This window comes from Bactrocera tryoni, chromosome 3, assembly GCF_016617805.1.
Source record: "Bactrocera tryoni isolate S06 chromosome 3, CSIRO_BtryS06_freeze2, whole genome shotgun sequence".
NCBI lineage: Eukaryota > Metazoa > Arthropoda > Insecta > Diptera > Tephritidae > Bactrocera > Bactrocera tryoni.
This window is the reverse complement of record NC_052501.1, coordinates 23,701,276-23,719,800: the sequence shown is the minus strand read 5'-3', so window position 1 is coordinate 23,719,800 and position 18,525 is coordinate 23,701,276. Positions and strand designations below refer to the sequence as shown.

At 31.0% G+C, this 18,525-nt stretch overlaps 1 protein-coding gene across 5 annotated transcripts; it reads right to left on the bottom strand.

Moving 5' to 3' along the window:
• Nucleotides 1-170: 170 nt before the first annotated feature.
• On the bottom strand, nt 171-14,518 carry LOC120770296 (ATP-dependent 6-phosphofructokinase). 5 transcript variants are annotated; one of them, XM_040097652.1, is made up of 12 exons: nt 14,333-14,518; nt 13,110-13,760; nt 11,687-11,870; nt 11,469-11,626; nt 11,121-11,275; nt 10,770-10,878; nt 3,846-4,034; nt 3,511-3,780; nt 3,279-3,442; nt 2,594-3,213; nt 2,309-2,531; nt 171-1,188 (listed from the first exon to the last, which is right to left on the bottom strand). In XM_040097652.1, the coding sequence occupies exons 2-12, from the start codon at nt 13,245-13,247 to the stop codon at nt 1,050-1,052; spliced, it is 2,349 nt and encodes a 782-aa protein (XP_039953586.1). In that variant the 5' UTR covers nt 13,248-13,760; nt 14,333-14,518; the 3' UTR covers nt 171-1,049. The 5 variants fall into 5 exon arrangements, with proteins under 5 accessions (XP_039953586.1, XP_039953589.1, XP_039953587.1 ...); XM_040097655.1 differs by having other exon boundaries at nt 3,279-3,439; XM_040097653.1 differs by lacking the exon at nt 10,770-10,878 and adding an exon at nt 9,743-9,851.
• Nucleotides 14,519-18,525: the final 4,007 nt, after the last annotated feature.

The following is an 18,525-nucleotide window of genomic DNA, read 5'->3' as shown; positions in this document are numbered from 1 at the left end:
GTGGGTGGGTTTGCACCTCAAAGCCCTTTCGTAGAGTCTGCACAGGAAGTACATACATTACAATTGCAACAACAAAAAGTTATTGAATTTAATTGATTTACATGTAAGTATAGACATACATATGAGCAGAAGGATTTATATATATATATATATTTTTATTTATATATATATATATATATATATTTTTTTTTGTTTTCTTTTGATTTTTCCAAACGCTAGCGTTATTTTTAGTTGATTTAATGAAACAGTTATAGCTCGATGTTTAAATTGTTGTATATTTTGCTCTTAGTATTTGCGCTACAACATTGTTTATACTTTTCAAGTAATGGAACTACAAATTAATATCATTTTTGCTTTCGTTTGCAACGTCACACCGAACTTAAACAAGACAACAAAAAAAATATAATAATACTACAATAAGCGGCAGCTACTCAAGCAAGGAGTGTGACAAAACGAAAGTTAAAAATTAAAGATAAATTAGCGAAAATATTAAAAATAAAATAAAAAAAAACAAAAAATCATGGAAATATTAATGCCATAAAGCGATATTTTTTTTTTGTTTTTTGATGCACATAAAATATACATTTTCGGTTGCTTCTACTGTTACTCAACATTAAACAGAGTTTGTGTAGAATTGTGCTAGAACCTGAGTTTTTTTGTTAACAACTTTCAAGTGTATTTTTTTTTTTCTTCACATTATGAAACAAATTTATGTGTACATGTGTGTGTGTGTGTGTAGTTTTTAAATGTTTGTAAATGTATTTAACATAATAGTTATTTAAATAAAATAATGACATACTTTGCTACGCCAACAAAGCACCATGTGATGAGATAAATATATTTATATGTATGTATGTTTACTATTTACTTTTGTATTTATTTGTTCATGATTATGTTTTGCTTTTTGTTTTTCTTTCAAACTTTGACGCTTTCGGTAGCTTATACTTTATTGCAACTGGCGATGTTTTAATACGAGTAACATATACTTTAGCGTGTATGGGTGTGTGTTGGTCACTTGCTACACGACTATTTTGTGCTGTAGCCAATACTTAAGCAACGGCATCGGTAGCACACTCCTCTTCTACGGTAATGTACATACCCTCTTCTTCGTAGGCAGAGTCATGTTTGGCTAGAATTCTCAGCAGTGGACGCAACTTCAGCCACCACTGTGTCTTGGGGATGCGTTGCCTGTAAAGAAAAAAGTAAAATGTAATATAACAACTAAATTAAGGAAAAACCAGAAAAACTTCAGTTGCACCGAAGCTAATACGAAGAATTCGTACACGATATACGATCGAATTATTTTGATCGGCCAGTTTGTATGGCAACTATATGCTGCAGTTGTCCGATCTGAATAATTTTATTCGGAGATTGTAGCATTGACTTGCACAAATATCAGTGCTGAATTTCTTGAAGATATCTTGTCAAATGAAAAAGTTTTTCATACCAGAACTTAATTATTAATGTTCAGTTTGTATGACAGCTATAAGCTATAATAGTCCGATCCAGACAATTTCTTCAGATATTATATCGTTACCTTAGACACTAATCCATGCCAAATTTCGTGAAGATATCTTATCAAATAAAATATTTTTCCATATAAGAACTTGATTTTGATCGATCAGTTTGTACAGCAACTATATGCTATAGCGGTTAGATAATAACCTGTGTCAAATTTCATGACGATACCTTGTAAAACAAAAAAGTTTTCCATACAAGAACTTAATTTTTAACGTTCAGTTTGTATGACGGTTTTATGCTGCAGGGGTCCGATCTGAATAAGTTATTTGGAGATTGTAGCATTGACTTAGACAAATAAAAGTGATGAGTTTTGTGAAGATATCTTATCAAATAAAAAAGTTTTCCATATAAAAACCTGTTTTTGATTGTTCAGTTTATATGGCTGCTATCTACTATAGTGGTTCGATATCGGTTGTACCGTCAAATGAGCGGCTGCTTAGGGTGAAAGGGACTTGTACAAAGTTTCAGACCGATATCTCAAAAACTGAGGCATACATACAGACAAACAGACCTGCAGACGTGTACAGCTAAATATTGATATGTCTCTGACTAAATAAACTCAGCTCGTCATGATGATCATTTAAATATATATCTACTTTATAGAGTCTCTAACGTTTCCTGCTGGGTATTACAAACTTCGTGCCGAACTTTATATACGCTCTTCAAGGTATAATTATTTTGGGTAGTCGCAAAAATCTTTTCGTTTTTTTAATCAAACTTCAACTTATTTTTAATATAATAACAGCAATTACGAAAGTATAAAAGACACTCGGCAAACTTTACTCACTCGAAGTTAGTTTCAGCAATCAAATCAGCCAACGGTGTGAAACGGTACTGGCGACGTACAATGCCGAGCAGACAGGCTGAGTCGTTGCTCTCACAACGTACAGTGCCATCGGGTTTGGTATTTTGCTTGATTTGATCATTCAACCATTCAACGCATTTGGCCGCCATTTTGGTGCCCATATTACGATCGAATGGTGTTGGTGAGCCACCCTGTTGCATGTGACCTAGACAGAAAATAAAAATTGTATATTAGTTCAAACACATTTATAAATATTTCCGTACTTACCTAAAATATTCATGCGGCATGAGAATAGCCCCTTGCCTTCCTCCGAGTAAAGACGATGTATGAAATCGGTGTTGTAGTTCTCAGATGCCTTTTCATTGCGCAAAATCAAACCACGCTGCACACCCTCAGCCATTTTGGATGCCATGTGATAGACGTCCTGTTGCAGATCTTTAATGGAGAATTTCTCCTCGTAAATGTATGCGGCATCAGCACCACCAGCCAAACCCGCCAAAGTGGCGAGATAACCGCAATAGCCGCCCATTGTCTCAATGACGAACACACGACGTTTTGTGCCCTGCGCCGATTGACGTATGCGATCGCAGATTTCGGTGATTTCGTTAAGACCCGTATCGCAGCCGAGCGAGAATTCGGTGCCAGGAACATTATTCGAAATAGTTGACGGTACAACCACCATTGGGATGCAGAATTCGGGATAGTTAGGTCGTTGATCGGAAATTTGACCGCACGCATGGTAGGCCTCAAAACCACCAATAACGAGTAAACCTTGGATTTTGAATTCCTTAAGACGTGCGGCAATCTCCTTGAACTTGCCTTCGGGCAGCGTGCGCTTAGTGCCGAGGAAAGCGCCACCTTGACCTACCCAACCGGTTACATCAGACCTAACGCACAGCAGAAAATACAATTAGGAATCATTGTGTGATTAATGGCGCTAACCGTTACTCACCAGCCCATTTCCTTGATGTTGCCAGCAATGAGACCCTCAATGCCGTCATGTACGCCGAAAACGGTGTCGCCACGATAAATGCAGTTACGCACAAAACTGCGTACGGCAGCATTCATGCCGCAGGCGGGTGCGCCAATGTGCATGACCGCCAAACGGTAGCCCTGCTATATTCACAACAACAAGAAGTTTTACAATTAAAATTACTTTAAAACTGCATGCAATCGCAACTCACCCGCCCGCTTTCGACCAGCTCCTTTGGTGGCTTCAGGCGTGTCAACATCTTGTAGGTCTCCAAATTGCGTTCGAACGAGCGTCCGCGCAATTTCACCGCCAATTCCCAGTTCTTCTCCGCCATCGCTTGTGCAACTTCCTTGGTGCGTTCCACGCACTCCATCAGCGGCACACGCACCGCCTGATTGCCGTCCAATGAGACAACGCATGGCACCGAGTCGGAAGTGGCCTCCATAAGTGCCAGCGTAGCTTCGGCGCCCATGCGGCAACCCTGCGACAGAAAGCGTATGTGAAAATTAAAATGTATTTTTGTCGTTATTTATGGCAAGTACTCACCAAAACACGATCGAAGGCGCTGGGATTGCCACCACGTTGCACGTGACCGAGCACAGTGATGCGCGTGTCCTGCTGCAGCTTGTCAACAACCACCTTTTTCACATCCTCAGCGGTGATGGGATTGCCTTCACGATCGATGGCACCCTCGGCAACGATAATGATGTTCAAGCGTTGACCGGCATTACGCTCCTATTGGTTCGAAATTGGCGTGTTGGAAAAACGCGTTTCGGAAAAAGGTCTTAATTAGTAAAAATTTCGCAAAATTTACCGTTATGTTTGCGAACATTTAGTGTGCGATACATGTACAAGTTAATTTATGAATGAATAATTGTCCTTTTTTGGTCGGTTTATATGTATGTTCATAACGTGTACAATTAATTTACAGTTTCGAGTGTGAGAGTGATGCTAACGGTTTATTCTAATTTTTAAGCAATTGTAATGAGTGGAGTTTGAGCTTCTTTGTTTTTTTAAATAATGAATGTCTTCAAAAAAAGTTTTATATTTTTTTATAGAAAATTATTTTCTTATAATTACTAAAATAGGAATTTTTTCATTTATTTTTTCCCAGAAATATTTTTTTATGTATTTTAAATTAATTTTTATAAAATTTTAATCAATTATTTTAATTTTTATTTTTCATAAAAAGTTGTTTCGGTATAATTACTAAATTTGAAATCCTTTCATTTCCCTTTTTCTAAAATAATTTTTTTTCTGATTTTTAAATTAATTTTTATAACTAAAATTTTAATATTAGATTTTTTTGAATAAAATTTTATAAATTGAAAAGAAAAAATAATTATAAAAAATTGTTCGTGTTTCAAAAATACATGTGTATGTATAACAATACAGTATTCATAAGTTGTTTAAATATACATATTTTTGATTTTTACAAATGCAACTGTATTTACATACAAATAAAAACTAATTGTTAAAACCTTTTTTAGATTTTCGAAAGTATAACAACATAGTATTAATAAATTTGTATGAAAAAAAAATTATAATTTGTTGAAACGTCAAATTATAATTTTAAAAATATAATAATAAATTAACATTAAAATTATAATTATACTAATATAAGATTAATTAAAAATTATAAGAACTTAAATTATAAATTGTTTATTAAATTCGAATTTATTAGTATTGTTATACTTTCGAAAATCGAAAAAAATTACAATTATTTTTTATTTTCAAATTATACAATTTCGAATAGATAAATAAAATATAATTAAAGTAAGATACATTTTTTTTTGTAAAAAATGTCTAAAACGGAAATATTGAATTTATTCTTAAAGTATAAACTAAAGTTTATATAAATGTTTTAAGTATATTTTTTATAAATAAAATTCGGAGACTTTTATTTAGATACATTTTTGATGATTAACTTACTAACTGACGGTTAAAAAATAATGTGTTTTCTAATTATGAATTTTTATGTTTTTTTTTTTAATTTTTCACAAAAGGAATTATATTATTTTATTTATTAAAAATTATTGTAATAAAAATGTTATTTTATTTATAAAAAAATGTATTTTTCTTCATAAAGAATATTGTTTTATTTTTATAATAAATAAAAAATATTGTTTTTCTTTCATAAAACTTTATTTGTTATTTTATTTATGAAAAAATATACTTTTCTTGATAAAAAATATAGTTTTTCATTTTCTATTTATTGTATAAGAAAACATTATTTTTTAATTTAATTGTTATAGTGTTTCATAAATAAAATAATAACATTTTTTAATTGTTAACAAGTAAAAGTTTTTTTTAATTGGCCATTCATTGATAAATAATATTTTCACATGTATTTTTAAAGGCTCAAAAAATATACTTTTCTTCATAAAAAATATTATTTTTCTGTTTTATTAATTGTATAAGAACATATTATTTTTAATTGTAATATTTATCATAAATAAAATAATAACATTTTTTTATTGTAAAAAAGTAAAAGTTTTTTTCAATTGGACATTTATTGATCAAAAAATATTTTTAAAGAAGCAAAAAAATATGTTTTTTTTTCAAGAAAAATATTATTTGTCTTTTATAGAAATTTATTTAGTGTTATTTTATTTATGAAGAAATATATTTTTCTTCATAAAAAATAGGGTTTTTCTTTTTTATTTATTGTATAAGAAAATATTATATTTTAATTGTTAAAAATTAAAAGTTTTTAATTTAACATTAATTGATAAAAAATTTATGTTCTAAAGCAGCAAAAATATAAAAAATAGTATATATATATGTATGTATGTACATATTTTATATTTTTAAATAATCAAAAAAAATATTATTTTTAATTATCGAATACTTTTTATAGCTCTAATTATATTTAAAATTAAATAAAATATCTGGAAATTTTTAATTTAAAGCCTATCGTCAATAAAATAATTAAAAAAATTCAAGCAAAAATATAAAAAATAGTAGTTTTTTATATTTTTATATTTAGTAAACAAAAAACATTATTTTTTTATATTATTATTATTATATTATTATTTATTTTAAATTATTTATACTGAATAAAATATTTGTTTATTAATTAATTAAAAGTCTATCGTCAATAAAATGAATATTTTATAAAACTTCTACAATTTAAACCGTTGCATGACTTCAAACTCACTACTAAGTTTTTAATTTTGCAAATATAGAAAAAAAATATCGAAATTGTATACGGCGTTATAGTTTGTACGTTTGCTTAAATCACTTAATTCGATGACTTTTAAAGGACAATTATTTTTATAAAAAATTTTTTGTTAATTAGCATTAATATGAAAATGTCTGTGTCATAACTATATGTAGATAGTATATATGTACAAATTCAATAAATAAATGGTATAAAATAACGGGAAATGACAAGAAAATACAACTAAAACTAAGAAATGCGTTGAAGACGAGAATGGCGGTTGAAATCCAGATGAAATTGAAATTTAAGATGAAGTATATGCCATAAATCAAATGAATTAATATATATACAATAAATGAGTATATACAAAATGACAAATAAAATATATGAGTATATACAAAATAAGCAAAACTTTTGAGTATTGCGTATGCGAATAATGCCACAATAGCGAGCGTTATACGATGTAAGCAACAACGAGTACGAGAGCGTGTGTGAAAGTATGTACGAAGATAGCATTGATTGATATACCATGTAAAATAATTTAGAATTTAATTTGATTTTCAAGTTCACTAAATACCACGCACAAAATAAAAAAAGTAAACAACATTAAATTTACCCAAAACCCACATTTTGAACGAATAACTTAGTATACGAAGACTGCAACAGCGAGACCTTTTACCATACCAGTACAAATTTCGTTTCGAAAGCATTATTTTATACGCACAAGTGTTAGCTTAAAAATAACAACAAACATAAAAACACCATATACGAACATTAAAGGTAATTAAATATAATGATATTGCAGCAGAAATTGGTTTAAGCCCCCGCCAAAGCCTTGACAAGCAAAATTAAAAATGAAATTATTCTACAACAGCTTATAAACAAACAAAAACAAGTAACCGCAAATTAATTATAGAAAAAAATTGTAGTATTTTCCAATTTGAAACTGCACTCTGACCTGCAGTATTTTTTTGCACAATTTTTCGGGCCAGTTAACAGGGACCGGCTCCTCGGGTATAAATATGAAATCAGCCTCGCTAGCTAAAGCCGCCGATATGGCTAAATAACTAAATAGAATCATAAAAACACATTATGAATAGTTGAACGAACAAATGCAAATAATACATAATAACGGTGTCATATATACAAAGATACTTAAAGCAACTTAAAAGCATAATATAAAGCGCCGGTAGAGAAATGCGCGGTTCACAATTAGTTGCGCTTGAAATTTAGAATTCAAAATTGCAACTAACAATAAATCAAAGTTTGATAAAATTTAAAAATTTATTTATTTATCCAATTTTTTTTTTAATTTTGTAAAATTTAAAAATTTTGTAAAAATTTCCAAAATTTATACGAATCACAAACTAAATGTGAACCGAGCTTAAGTAACTAAAACGCCGTGTAATATAGTTAAAATAATTGTTAACAAAAATATTTGAAATAAAATTCACATCACTTTATATTATATAACACAGTGGGGTTTAAAAAGAACCAGAAAAAGGATATAGCAATAACAGGGGTCCACTTTGGTAGGACAGACTGGGTAAGGAGTAGAGTGTAATAAAAGAAGAAAGTTGTAGGAAGAGTAAAATCAGGATACAAAACGGTGCTGGACATACATACATATTATAAAATAAAAATAAAATATCAGTGGAAAGTGTTGCGGTAGGAGAGGGTGTGCAGTTTAAGGTGCAAGATTAAAACATTGGATAAACATATATAACTATTTATATTATAAAAATTAGCTAGAAACACAACAACTGCGCCCGTCAAGGAACAAAAGCGCGCGTTCGGAGCGGCAGGGAGTCAGGAATAACACACAATTATCAATTATATACGGATTCAGAGTATATTAGCAACCGTTGAATGGGTGCGTATGATCGCAATGTGTGCAAAAATCATATCAAATGGCGTAATGGATGAAGACGTCTAAGTTTATTATAAACAAAATCAATTCGAATAAATATATGTGGAATGAGAGCTAAAGAGATCAGCAAAAGCACAGCATCTTTTTCGGTTTTTTTTTTTTTGAGAAATTTAATTTAAAATATTGGCTATAGTTTCGATTATGTCACGCCTCCGTTTTGCTTAAAAATTTACAAGAGGTTATTTCAAGTGAAAATTAAAATAAAAAAGTCGGAAATTTTTTTTCAATCCAAATTGGTTTTTAATATTAAAAGAATAATAAATACTATTTAAATATTATACTATTACAAACACATCATCACAGTATTTTAATTCAGAAACTAGTTCTAAAGTAGAGAAATGAGATATCTCAATCGGGTCTAAGTAACCGGAACGGAGCCGGCTTTTTACCGACCAAGGACTGTCAACTCAGCACTATTCCTTAAAATTATTTCAGGAATGTTTTCTGCCGCTACAACAAAAACAGGACATCTCGACGTTCGATCGGCGAGGGTTATTATTAATATTTTTTTTAAAGCGCGGAAAAATATTTATTTTTTAATTTTTTACTAAAACCAAAATTATGAAAAATTGCCCGTTTTTGTTGTAAAATTAATTTAAAATTTTTTAATTTTTTCTTGAAAACATTTTTTATATTTTGTAATTTTTTTTTTGTCTTATTCTTGAAATCTTTTTGTTATATTTGGTTTTTTTTTTAATTTTCCCCTTTTACAATACTTATTTTTTAAGAAAAAAAAATTTGAAAAATCCCACATTAATTTAAAATTAATTTTGAATTTTTTTATTTTATTCTTGAAAATATTTTTTTATATTTTTTTTTAGGAAAAAAAAACATTTCAAAAAATCACACATTGGAAATAATATTTTGTCGCCTGAGAAACCTCTGTACATATATACATATGTATGTATTTCGAAGTAAAACGGAGGGGTGACCAAAAAAATATTGCACTAAAAACACGTAATTTCCAAACCACTAATCTCATAAAAATTACTCTTGTAAGTTTCTTTTTGACTAGAGATTTGACATTTAAACTTTCAAACATAACCTCATTGAGCCAATATATGTATGTCGAATACACATTTACTCAATAATTTTAAAATTCCAAATATTTATCTTCAAACATTAACATCGAAAAAGCTGCATTGGGCTTACATATAATTATAAAATCAATCCAATTCATTTTGAAAAAAAAAAAATTAATAATAAAATTTTGAATTTTGTTTTTGCTATGGCAGCTACGATGACTGTCGCTATAATAAATGAATGTATGCCTTCTAATTATTTGTGTACATTCATAGTTTTATAGTGTTGATTTAACAAATCCAATAATTTTTTTTGCATTTTTCTTGCCTGCGACAATTGCTGACATAATCTATCGGGCCAATCTGCGCGGGGGGGATTTTCAGGTATAAATATATAATCAGCCTCACTGGAAAGACCAGCTACAAGTGCCAGATAGCTGTAAAAGAAAGATGGACGCACCATTTGAAACAAAACCACAACAAATACATAACATAACACAGCATCACCGTTAATTTGACCACTTCGGAGGTATGGTATTTCAAGATATATACATACATATGCAGTACATACATGTGAATACGTACACATGTATGATTATGATTTTTTTTTGGTATTTTCACAACGTTAAACCTGTTATTGTTAGTGTAATGCACACGCAAGCGTTTGACTTGCCCAAAACTTCATTAACACCAGCTGGTTCCCTAAAAGTATGCTACACTTATGCGATACAATACAATGTCACTGACGTTTAACGGTTTAATTGAACAAAAACGGTTGTATGAAAATGTTTAACAGTAAACTCATTGACAGCAACACTTTAGAGAAGTTATTCCAGAATATTATGTTTGTTTGTTTGTATGTACACATTCACTTTGATGTTATTCAATTAACACATTCACTTTGTAATTTTTCAATTAACACTATTTGTAGCCAATTCTTGATTCCAATTGAATTATTTAAAGTGTGAGCATATCAATGCATGTACAAAAGTAGATATGTGTGTGTAACTAACACTACATATTTGAATGCTCTCTTTGAAACTCGTCTTGGCCCAGCATTTCAAGTCAAAGAACAAAAGCAAGTTAACTAAACTAAAACTATTTCAATTTATCATATAACATTCTGCAATACAAGACTATAAAATATATGTATGTATGGTATATATATACAAAATTACTTTACTAATTTTTGTTTGAGGCCATGCTGAACCAATCGACTCAGTTGAGTTAGGTCAGTAAATTTTTTTTTGTTTTTCATACGCAAATCAAAAATTGTCAGCAATAAAGTGAGTGTGAAAGATCAATTGATCTCGACTATTAAATGGCATGTGTGAAGTATGTCTTATTTCGCTTGCCTGTATTAGCTTATTGCATAGACGTTCGGGCCAGTCTTGTGGTGGCGGCGATTCAGGACAAAATACATAATCAGCTTCGGAAATAATACCAGTAACTACAGGCAAATAACTGTGTTTAGAAGGAAATCGCATGTCAGTTAAAGGCAATAAGTTAATAGTGTTTAAAAAAATTTTGGTAATTCTATCCGGCCTAGTATAAGTATATTATTTTTCCATTTTTGTGATTTTTTTTTTTTTTGGATTTATGCCAATTTGTTGTAGTCTGTATTAAAGCATGTTAGGCTTTGCATTTTTTTGTTATTTCAACTATAAGTATTATCATAACAATAAAAATAAACACATGCAACTCACCCACAATGACGACCCATGACCTCCATAATGAATGTACGTTGATGTGAGTAGGCGGTGCTCACAATGGCATCGATGGCCTCAATGATACGGTGAAGAGCCGAATCGGTACCAATAGTCATATCAGTGCCGCAAAAGTCATTATCAATGGAACCGACCTAAATAATAAAATTACATATTTCAGTTAGGATATAAAAAGAGCAAAAATAAATGTTAAAAGCACCCCTAATAACAATTGATTAAGACACAACTCTCTAACTAAAACTATTTTCTATATACAGTTTTTATAAGACACACTATAATAATTTCTAAAAACATTCCATTCCTCTTTCTAATTATATTTATGCTCACCATGCCGACAATATGTAGCACGTCGAACTTTTTGCGTTGCTCGGGTGTAATTTTCTTAGACTCGAGCAGCTCATCCAACAGACCGGACCACTCGTTACGAAAGCAATTAGCGCCAGTAAGTGAGCCATCACCACCAATGACAACCAAGTTGGAGATTCCTATACAAAATTTTACAAATTAACTATTTACAACAACACCAAATATATGTTATCACGTACCTTTTTGAATCAAATTGAATGCGGCCTTTAGACGACCGGCACGTTCGCGGAATTCAGCGCAACGTGCTGAACCTATAACGGTACCACCACGATGAATAATCGAAGACACTGATGCCCAATTAGCTTCAACAATGTTGTCACCACCATCAACCATGCCCTGGTAGCCTTCGCGAATGAAATAGGCCTATAAAGAATAAAATGGATAATATAATGCTAATAATAATCATAATAAATTAAAAAAAAAAATCATTAAAAACAATGCAAACAATATATAGCTAGTTTTAAATAAACATTTATTTTTTTTTTAATAGTAATGTATAGTATTTTTTTTTATTATATTTGTACGCAAACATGCGACACGCCAGTGTAAGATAGCAAAATATTTACATTTAAGAATAAATACAGAGATAAGAATGATTCTTTTAAAATCGCCTGCTACAAGTTTTCAATTATGAATCACGCAACAGGCAAAAAATACAAAAATTCGGATTTTTTTAAACATTAGTCAAATTAATCTAAAATAATGCAATGTAAATAAACTCGAAATATGTTTAGAGACAAACAAAAATAACTAACTAAAACTGGTTGGAACCTCTCCGAAAGAAGTGCATACAGTAAATAATCGAAATAAAAAATCAAAAAATAAACAATTAGTGTTATATACAATGCCAAAGTTCATCAATTCTTATGACAATAAATAATTTTTGGCAACGTATTTTAAAAGGGCACAGCAAAGTCAAAACTATTAAAAAGTGAAATTTTCCATGTCGTCATAAATGCACGCATATACATATACTTTTTATATGCTATATCATTTTATTTGTGCATGCTATACCATGAATAGTGTTATAGTAAACAAAATAAGAGTAGTAAGTGAACTAAAAACAAACATTAAATTTAGCTTAACTCATAAATTGTATAAAATAAAACAGATAGCATGCATTTCCCTAATTTTTAGCAGCAAACAATATTTGTAATTTCACTTTTATTGGAGGCAATTTAAATGGCGTTTAGCCAGCTGTATATACTCATTATTTAACGAGACAGATCAGTGTAATGGGAAAACGTCAAGTGAGAGACGATCTTTTGTGCATTACAAGCAATTAAATCATACAAATGCATACATATGTATGCATGCATATATGCACTTATGTGCAAACAAACGTCTTTGATGGTATTTTTCAACAAAACATTTACTAAAAATAAACCCATTGCCATGTTATGCATTAATACCACGCAACAGCTTTTAATAACCACTTAAGATTTAATTATAAATTATCCTGATAAAACATTTCGATAGCAAAATTCACATAAGTACAAAAGTCAATTAGCCACAACCGATAAGCATACCTTTAGCACACACCCACAACCCAGCCTCTTCTTACCTAACTTGCTAATATAGGCAGTAAAAAAGAATACATACCTTGCATCCCAAGTAGATAGCCATGCGCACACACGCACGCACAGCGGCGTTCATGCCCTGTGAGTCGCCACCACTGGTGAAAACTGCAAGTCCCTTGCCCTTATGTGAGCCACGCTCAATGAAACGTTCGTTTGGCATTTTTTCGTTTACTACTTTGCTTTCAATTAAACCGAATAAACAATATTCAATAATTTATGCAATGAATTCGTACACAAATTTCAGTTATATTGTAAAGCGCGTTTTAAGCTATGAGTATTTTAAACTATGTTTCAATTTCAACGGTCTATTTATTGCACTGGAGCACAGCGAAAGAGTCCAGACTTAAGACTGTTCAACAACTCTTTATTACTCTCTGGCACACAGATTGCATCCGCCGCTTTAGCCGTTTAGCACACACCGCAGTATTGAGATTTGGACGCACGTACGTTGGTTTATGCCTTTTAGCACGCACTGGAACTGCTTCGCTTTGAGTCACTCGATACAACAATTACGAAAATTTATCCAAAATTTGCGAAATTTAGCGGAGAAAAGGGTAAATTCTCTTTTTGTATGCCCGCTCAGCAGCAACCAAGGTGACACAATTTGACGTTTCAAGGTGACCTTTATCGATTGGAGCTCTGCATAGCTGACAATTCGAGTTTAGCGTAAACACTGCAAATAGGGTAAACAACTTGAGATAAATGCTAAAAGTGGTTTATTGTATAAAATAGAGTTACAATTCAAAATAATGTTTATCATTTCTACGGAAAAAACATTGGAGAAATAAGCAGTGCGTATTTTAAACATATATATGCTTTTTAATGATATTTAAACTTAGCATTAAAATATTTTAAAGACATTTTATACAACGGGAAAATATAAGTTTACCCTATTCGAATTGTTGACAGTCAGCTGTTACGCAGCTGCTGTCACTACAAACCACAAAGTTAATCAGCTGAATTTTTTAGATAAGGAACATTCAATTGAAAAATAGTTTAATTCACTTATTTGCTAATATGTATATTCTGTAAATTGAACCATAATAATATTTGTTGGAATTACAAAAGTATATTTTTGTGTAGATGATACGTTGAAACTTACGATAGTTGCTAAAAAAAGTCTCTGATTTTCGTACGTACCTTCAGCAAAATGCAACAATACGCTTCTTTTTATCGGCCTACAATTAAGTTCAGCTGATGTCTAAATAATCGCAGTATAAAAATGCATTTTTGTGTACAACTTACTCCGTGTACTTATAGCTGAAATCCATTAATGTCCCTTTAACTGCTTTGATACGGCTCGAGTTTGTTGCAGAATGCATAGATGTATAATATCTTCCGCCTCTGATTAGTGGGAATATTGGAAAAGTGGCCACTTTCGTGTTCCTCTTTCTTTCAACAAAAGACATATTTGCCCATCTTTGTTAACTAGTTTCTAATTATTAATTACAATTTCACACTTATTTGATGAAATTTCCTTAATAAGCACAACAACCGGCATTGAAGCCTTTAAAAAGTAAACAATATGAATTCGCCTTGTAAACAATAACAAATTTGACATATAAAGCTCTAGTGCACTTGTTCTACTGTCATCACCTCTGAATTCGCCCTGTTCTTTTTTACGAATTCTTTTTTTGCATATTATAGTTTTGAAACAACCGCATCGCAGAATGAAGAAGTAGTCACAGACAAAACCCTTTTTTATTACAACATTTATTAAACCGTATACCGGGTTTCTGGGAGTCTCACCCAAAAACAAGCAGCAAACAAATAAAGCTGCTATGGCGGAAGGATATATATAAGGGCTTACTAAATTCGCCGTATTTTTAATTATCTTATTTTAAACGTAATAGATCAGAAAGTAAAAGCCGTTACGGTAACGAGACGCATTTACAGTGTATGACGTTTGCATATTTATAAAAAATGCGATGATAGATCGATCAATGTCGGCAAGTGCGGTAAGAGTAACCATGATAGAGTAGTAGGTTAACAATATACTAACGGATGGATATCATCATCGAGTTATAAAGCATTTTATAACAACTTCCATGCAGCTTTCTTCATCCGGTATGCATTACTGTTTTGTATGTTTTGCAATTTTTTGTACATCCATACATACATATATAACACTTTATCTTTAAGTGGAAAATCAGCATGAATTTGAATTAATATCTTTATGTAAGCTTCTATACCACAGCTAGTTGCATGCGGCTTTTATATTATTAGACGCAAGATAGATCGAATAACTTTCAAACCAACAAGAGGCAATTAGTATTTCTGATCGAATCCTTTCAATGACAGAAATCTACTGGCAGGTTGGCATTGCCTACTCGGATCGCCAACTATTAAAAAATCCGGGCCGTCCGGAATAGTAGTGACCACCACTACTAGCTTTACACTGCGGCCATCCTATTTGTTTGATCGGGATAAAATACTTCGAAATAAAGCTTAGATCCACTTACCGAACATATTGGTAGTAAGTCAGTGCGTAGCAATCAGCAGTTGCTTAGTGGCAACAAATGCATGCTAAAATATCTAAAAATAACCTCAATGACGCATTTATCCTAGTAACACATTTTCCTCACCATTCATGATATGATTCATTTATGCTATTATCTTCTGGATTAATGAGGAAATTTTGTAGTTAATATTGAAATGCTAAAATGTACTATTCATTTGTGCAGCTAGCACTCTAAACATTTAACTGCGATATTTATTAGGTCGCAAATAAAGAAAACAGTGAATTTTATTGCCCAAAATATTAATATACATATATTTACGCCTTGTATTCGACTAAAGAGGCTCCTAGTTTTGCACACTCAATTGCTTTTTCTTTGCCGAAAGTATACTCGTGCCGGGAATTTAAATTGTGGGCAAGTGGTAGTTAAGTGAAATAGAAACGCACAGTTCACCTTGTGTTTTAAATTATCTTTTATTGTTTTTTTTTTATAATTAAGAAACTGTAATTTCAATAAACTTAAATATTTCAATCTTCGCCTCCATGTGTTTTTGTTTTAATTTTTCTTTTTATTTTGTTATTTTCAATTTTAGTTCTGGTTGTGTTTTGCTTATTTATTAACGCTTACTTGTATTTACGATTTTCTCTTGCTTTCAGCGTTATGTTTGAAAAATTATGCATTTATAGTCCATAAGCGCTTGCACGTACAAACATATACATAGATAATATATGTCAGTATGTACATATGGATGCATATGAAATATAAATATGCACTCATTTCCAAAAATTTTACTTTTCCACCGGTTTTGTTGTTGTTGCTGTATTTGCATGTATACAATAAATTTATATGCATATATACGATACGCATTTTGCATGTCATACATCATAACTGCTGGACAATATTTTATTTATTATAATAATATAATTTGTTTGCATTTATTTTGTATGTATTTCATATGAAAGAAGTTATGCATTGAATTAAAAATTGGAATAATTAGCGCATTTTAGTTTTGATTTCACGGTAAATTTACTCTGTGTGTGTGTGTGTGTGTGTATTATTTAAGCATTCGCATACGCGTCACGGCATATCATTGCAGTGAATTATTATTGGATACATACATACTACGACCTGCTGCACTTGCCACGCCTATATGTATATTTACCACCTTACACTTTCAGGGGACATTTTGGAATAAAAAAGGGTTCTTAAAATTTAGTACATACATTTTTGGATTTTATTTGCTTGTGTTCTGTTTGTATGTATGTATGTATGTTGTTCCATTATCCAAAGATTTATTTATTTGGTATTATTTTTATCTTTATTTGTATTATTATGTATAATCTGCATACGCTGAAGATTGGGAAGCAATATATGTATGTATGTATTTATATTTTTGATTTTGGTTTTTTCTTGTTTCATTTTCTCTTTAGTTAATATGTAGATTTGGTTTAGGTAGTAGTACAATATTGTATGTATGTGTGTGTGTATGTTTAATTGCTATTTTGAATTAGACGTTGGTTGGTTGGTTTCAGGACATTGTCTTTTTAGCTAGTTCTGTATGTGGATAACGAAAAACTGTATTCCGATTGTATTGTAGCCAATTAAGTTGTTGTTGTAGTGAAAAATACTCTATTTTCGTTTTCTTCAAATATGCGCTGCAGCAGAGTGGCGCGTACAAATTGTGAAATGCACATGCTGAGGTGATGTGTAGCGGTTTGAATGAGACATCAAAGCGGTTTACAGCACTACAGTTAGACCAACTGTTGGCACACGCATTCGTACATGCTAAAACATTTAGGAAAAATTTTCAAGGGAGCTAAGTATCGCATTGATAGCTTAAAAGGGGGCAACATCAAGATTGCAATGAATTGATTTTGTTTGTTTGTATGTATGTGTATGAAGTTGTATACATATGTGCGTACATTCATACATATTTTATAGAACATATCGTGAGTTACTTACTTACCAATGAATATACATAATTTCATAGTGAATAAATTTTCTTACACAAATAATGCTGCAAACATTCATTCACACGCACATGCATTTAAATATACATATTTAGTGCATATGTACATGTAGAGTTGACAAATTGTTTAAACATTGATTATTTAGTAGCATCGGTTTAACGATTTTAGAAGTATTAAGTGAAAATGAAGTTTCAAAGACCTACAAAGAGCTCTAGCTCGGCAGCCACACACATTTGCCTTGCGAAAGAAATACAAAGTTGTTCGGACAGCTCATAAAAGTATGCTTCACTGAAATTTCTTAAGATTTTTTTTTATTTTGCGTAAAATTTTTATTTATTCCTACTTTTTGCTAACTGCGCTGACGTTTTTTTCGCCTGTATTAAAAAATTCATTACGAGCGCCAATTTTAAAGTTTATGTCGACAGTGCTAAATTCTAACTAACACGCGCGCAAATTGCATAAAACTTCATAACGCAAATATTTCATTAGTATTTAGCCTTTACGATCCACGTATTCGTTGTTGATCGCCCGATTTCACAGCTAAGCGGCGCATTTGCCACCGAAAAACCCGAATCCTACATCTCAAAATCATAACCTCAAACTTGGCTTATGAAACCATTAGCTAATTAACAACTATATATATGTATATCTGTAAGAAATCCAGTGGCATTACATTGCCCTGTGGTCAAATATACATACATTGACTGCACATCTAGAACATATATACATATATCCTTAATAAATACACATAGACACATACAAATATCCACGTGAGTGCGAAACTTTCAAAACTTGCAACTTTAGCTTGATGAAGTTTTTCTTTAAATAAACTGAACTTGAATTTCTCTATAAGTTTCGACTTCAATTACATTATTTGCTTGCATGGGAAGTATAGTCATGTGTATGTGTGCAAATACATATTTTGTATGTTTATATTTTTCATATACAATATTTTCCCATATCAAATACCATATCACAACATACATATTGGTTTATACATATGTATTTT